Source organism: Fulmarus glacialis, unplaced genomic scaffold (genome assembly GCF_000690835.1).
Source record: "Fulmarus glacialis isolate BGI_N327 unplaced genomic scaffold, ASM69083v1 scaffold16499, whole genome shotgun sequence".
NCBI lineage: Eukaryota > Metazoa > Chordata > Aves > Procellariiformes > Procellariidae > Fulmarus > Fulmarus glacialis.
The window spans coordinates 39845-44564 of record NW_009234014.1 but is presented as its reverse complement, the minus strand read 5'-3'; the positions used below and the strand labels follow the sequence as shown (position 1 = coordinate 44564).

Below are 4720 nucleotides of genomic sequence, written 5' to 3'. Positions count from 1 at the left end.
GTCTCTACTTGCTACTTCCAAAGGGAGGTTTCACAGGGGCTAAATGCCACAGGGACCCCCATGGGCAGGGACAGGGGAAATAAAGCACACAAAGGCCAGCTGGAAATAATGTCTTATTAGCGATGCAAAAAGCAAAACTAGAAGGAAAACTGAAATGGGCGAAAACACAAAACCGACATCCAAACAGTTGGTTATGGAGGGGAAGCGAAACCATCTGGATTTAAAAAAAAACCCCAAAACCCCAAAGCCCAGAATAAGAACGTGTTGGTGAATGGGAAGTAGAGGATGGGATTGATGAAACAAATTAAATCACAGGGAGAAATCTGAGGCTTGCAGTGTAAAAGGCAATGCAGAAAATGAAACGTATTAAAAGCAGGGAAGTTCAGCAAGGGAAGTGACCCGTGACATGTTGGAAAGGGGAGGATTGTCATTTGTGTAGCAGAAAAATGTTGGTGTGTAGTTAGGGCAGAAAGCCGCAGGATGTGCGCGCGGGGCAGTAACTTTCCGTTCCAGCATAACTCGGGAGGTTAAACAGCAAACGTTTAAAGTTCACCTCCAAGAGTTTTAACAGAGCCAACTGAGGGATTGCTAGCTAGGAAGTTAATGTTTGCAGTAAGTTTATATTGAAGAAAGCGATCTAAGAAGTTGATATTAAAATGGGGTTTAGGAGATGGGTAGAGGACCCCTGTATCTCAGCGTTTCCAACAGTGAAATTGCTGATGCAAGGCTCAGGAGTTAGGAGGGAGCAGATTCAGAGGTGGGATCAGTGCAGCAGACCTATTTGCCATCTCATCACAAAGGTCTGTTGAAGTTTGGTGGATGAAGATAATAGTGTTGCTGTAGTGAACTGGCAGTGTTCTGTTTGCCATGCTACCTTGCGATACTTCACTTCAAAACTTGGAGCAGTGCAAAATCAATGTAGTGCACGTTAAATGCGGTAAAACGGCATAATTTACAGTTCTCCAGGGGATATTCACATCAGCCGCCTCTGTGGAGTCGACAGAGAAGTGTAGGCTTCCCACTTGAATGCTTTGTCGTCCCAGAGTGCCTGACTTTATAGAGAGCTGATGCCAAACCCCTAAAATACCATCATAAATGACGGACTGTCGCCTAGCAAATGTATTTGCAGGAGATCATGCAAGAGTTGGGCTTTGGTCTGATACTCTCGAATGTCTAGAAGGAGCAAATGCAGAGCCTTGCCAAGGAGGGATGGCTGAGCTGCAGAAAGCCGGCCAGGAGCAAAAGGGATCCCAAACTCCCCGGGACGGGGCGAGCGCGCTGTTGCTGCGTGCTGTGAACGCGGGGGGATTGCAGTGTGGGACTCGGGTTTTGCCTCCCTGATTTCTCAGGCTCGGTGTTTCTGGCAGTGGTAGCACTTTGCAAAGCTCATGTAGCACTGTGGAGGTGCGTCTCCCTCCAGACTAAGGAGTGTTTTGTTCTTCTGTGTGCTTTTCCTCCCTCTTTCAGTTCAATTGTTGCGTACCAGCCGGCGGGTGACAACAGCCACACGTTTGATGTCACAGCGATGTTCAAGTCCATTGGGATCTTCCTGGGGATATTCAGTGGATCTTTTGCAATGGGAGCAGCTACTGGAGTTGTGACAGCTTTAATATCCTTTTTGTTGGTTTTTCCAAGTGTTTGCATAACAGCTTCTTTTTTGTCTGCACTGCATTTCACCCAGACCCAGTGTTTCATGATTTTTTTTTTAATGAAAAGCAATGCTATAGCCTTTTTAAGGGCAGGTTATGTAGTCTTGCTGCGATACACAACTGGATTTGATATCCTTTTAGCCTACAGTTTCTCTCCAAATTGTCCTTAACCATTTGCAACGTCACCAAGTTCACCAAACTTCGGGAGTTCCCTGCACTGCATTTCACCCAGACCCAGTGTTTCATGATTTTTTTTTTAATGAAAAGCAATGCTATAGCCTTTTTAAGGGCAGGTTATGTAGTCTTGCTGCGATACACAACTGGATTTGATATCCTTTTAGCCTACAGTTTCTCTCCAAATTGTCCTTAACCATTTGCAACGTCACCAAGTTCACCAAACTTCGGGAGTTCCCGTTGCTGGAGACTGGCTTGTTCTTCTTTTCCTGCTGGCCGAAGCGTGTGGCTTTACAGGCAAGCTCCAGCACAGCCCTGCGTCTGGGACGGAGATCTGCAGGGATGATGGGCCTGTTGAGTTTTGCTTCTCCCAGTATCAGTTGCAGGCTGGGCTCTCCCTCTGCTTTCAGAAGTTTAATTATTCTGGGTTCTGGGGTTATTGCATTAAGTCCCCTACACTATTGGGGTGCAGCTCAGCTCCCTTTTCGTGACCAGGAGTCTAATGTGATGCTCTGCTCCCCAGGTGTGGTGGCCGTACTCTTCTGCGGGATCACGCAGGCCCATTATACCTATAACAACTTATCTACAGAGTCCCAACACAGAACTAAGCAGGTGAGAGCTCCTCAGCCCCCTTCAGCCTCTCTGAATTTCAAGTTCAATATTTTTCCCTTCCCTCTAGGCAGAATTAGGTGCATCTGTCTTTCTACAGATGGATTTTACTAGGGTTGCGTCTGCAGAAGTATTTATTGCATGATGGATGGGCTAACATATTTTTGTTGTTAAATCTAAGTTATGTCTAACTTGCTTTTAATTTGTTTTTCTCTTTCAGTTGTTTGAGCTTCTGAATTTCTTGGCAGAAAACTTCATCTTCTCCTACATGGGACTTGCTCTGTTCACCTTCCAGAACCACGTCTTTAACCCTACCTTCGTGGTGGGGGCTTTCGTATCCTTTGGAGCCCATTTTATAAAACAAGAAAAGAAAGGGAGAGGTGCCTCATTCCTAAGCTGTGTTTTTCATTCAAGTGCATGGGGCTTTTTTCAGTCAGTCTAGCTTTATTTTTAAAAGAGGATTTCTCCTGTGTAGTGGTGTCTTTGCTGGTTATTTTAAGAAGATGGAGATTCTTTTCCCAGCTTTTCTGTTTGGTGTGGGTTTTTTTTTTCCTGTCTTGTCTCCTTTTGTGGGCATTCAAATTAGCTGCTGCAGGGACTCGGCGTTCGATGTGAACATGGTGCCGAAGCGCCAGGCTTTGTCACGTGGCAGCGTGGCACCAGGAGTGGCTTTGCAAATGGGGACCGCTTGGTATAGCCGTTTATTTCCTCTTTTCTGTGCTATTCCATTTGGTTGACCCTGAAAAAAGCTTTTTTTGGTCAAATAGCACAGTTAAAGCTACAGCAGATGCCTCTGAATGATGTAATGAGAAAGGATTTCCCCTTCTGCAGGCTGATGCTAACGGAAAGAAGCTATCAGCCCTGGTATGTCTCAGAAAAACAAGGATTTTAAAGGAATTTTTTTCATATCATAGGGAAGCCAGTTCAGATGTGCAGAATTATTTTCATCCTTCGCAATGAAGCAGGTTTATACCAATAAGTAAAATGTTGGTATCTTTGCCAATGCTGGTGCATGGGTTTGCAGCGGGGTCTGCTGAATTTCCCCGATGAGCTTTTGCAGGGCTGCAGTGGGGTAAAGGGAGCGAAGAGCAAGGAAATGCCATTTAAGTGGTTAGATTGAAATTTTGTGCTGTGCCTCTTCAGTAGGAACTGGCTAACTCACTGATGAAATAGCTCATTCATGAGAGAGATCATGAAATACGTCTCTTATGCAAATTCATGATGTTCAGGAAAGAACATAAAAGCTGGAAGCATTTTCCATATTATTCAAGGCTGTGCTGAATACTGGCTCCAAGATTATTTTTGCCATCTGGGTGCTGGTATTAAAAGACACAGCTTCAAAGATAAAAAGCAATATGAAGGGGCTGGTGATTCTTGTATCTTGCAGGCTATGAAAACAGAGTATTAGGGTTTTTTTTTTTCCTTCTCAACTGCTGCTGCTTTGATTTTGCTGAATAATCTTTGGGAATGGGACTTGGCTTAAAGCTTCAAACCCACACTGCGAAGTGTGGCATGCAGGGGAATGTCAGAGAGGTTGTAGTAGCTGTGAAAACTTGAGCTTCACAGAGGACAAATAATCCTTGGGGTGGTAAACGCACCTAGCAGGGAAGAGCATCCAGTGGGAAACGGTAGTTTTTCTTTCCTCTCACTCATCTAACCTGCCCTCTCATCATTTCCCGTGTTTATTTGTGCTTGTCTCTGTATGATATTCCTGAATTGCAGTGTGTGCTTTGCTCTGGTGAGGCAGTAGCATGCTCTTCCTCCACTGCTGTAGCACTTGGAGCTGGGTTATTCTCTTTGCATCCAGAGGACTGGTGTTTCTGAGGCTCCCCAGCGTTTCCGTCAGGCAGCAGAAATGGGCTCTGTGTGCAGAGGTGGGATGCAATGGGAGACATTGGAAGAGCAATTTCCTTAATGTGTGCATATACAGCTTGCTATCTTCCTAGGAAGAGCTGCCAATATTTACCCACTATCATTTTTACTGAATTTGGGGAGAAGAAATAAGATCGGAACAAATTTACAGCATATGATGATGTTTGCTGGTACGTTATCACATCCTTGCCTCCGACCAGGTGGCCCATCTGCAATTCCTCGTCCCCGAGTGCCTGGACATACTCCTTATGGAACTCTAAATCTCTTATGGGCAATGTCTGGAGAAGAGGCTGGGCAGGAAAGGGCTCCCTTGGGCTGGGTGGCGTGAATGCCTTGGTTTTGAGTCGTAGGAATGAGCTCCTCCTGCCCTGCGCTTGGGTGCACGGTGTGGGGCAGGAGGAGCGTTTGCCTTTCTG

General features: G+C 45.6%; 1 protein-coding gene across 1 annotated transcript in view; it reads left to right on the top strand.

Annotated features, from left to right (window-relative positions):
- Window positions 1-1467: 1467 nt before the first annotated feature.
- SLC9A6 (solute carrier family 9, subfamily A (NHE6, cation proton antiporter 6), member 6) overlaps window positions 1468-4720 on the top strand; it is a gene marked incomplete at its 5' end in the record, with an annotated part of 7507 nt that continues 4254 nt past the window's right edge. The window contains 6 exon segments of the mRNA XM_009585522.1: window positions 1468-1609; window positions 2031-2085; window positions 2088-2120; window positions 2347-2435; window positions 2653-2766; window positions 4363-4474. Of these exon segments, the coding sequence (XP_009583817.1) occupies window positions 1468-1609; window positions 2031-2085; window positions 2088-2120; window positions 2347-2435; window positions 2653-2766; window positions 4363-4474 (545 nt within the window).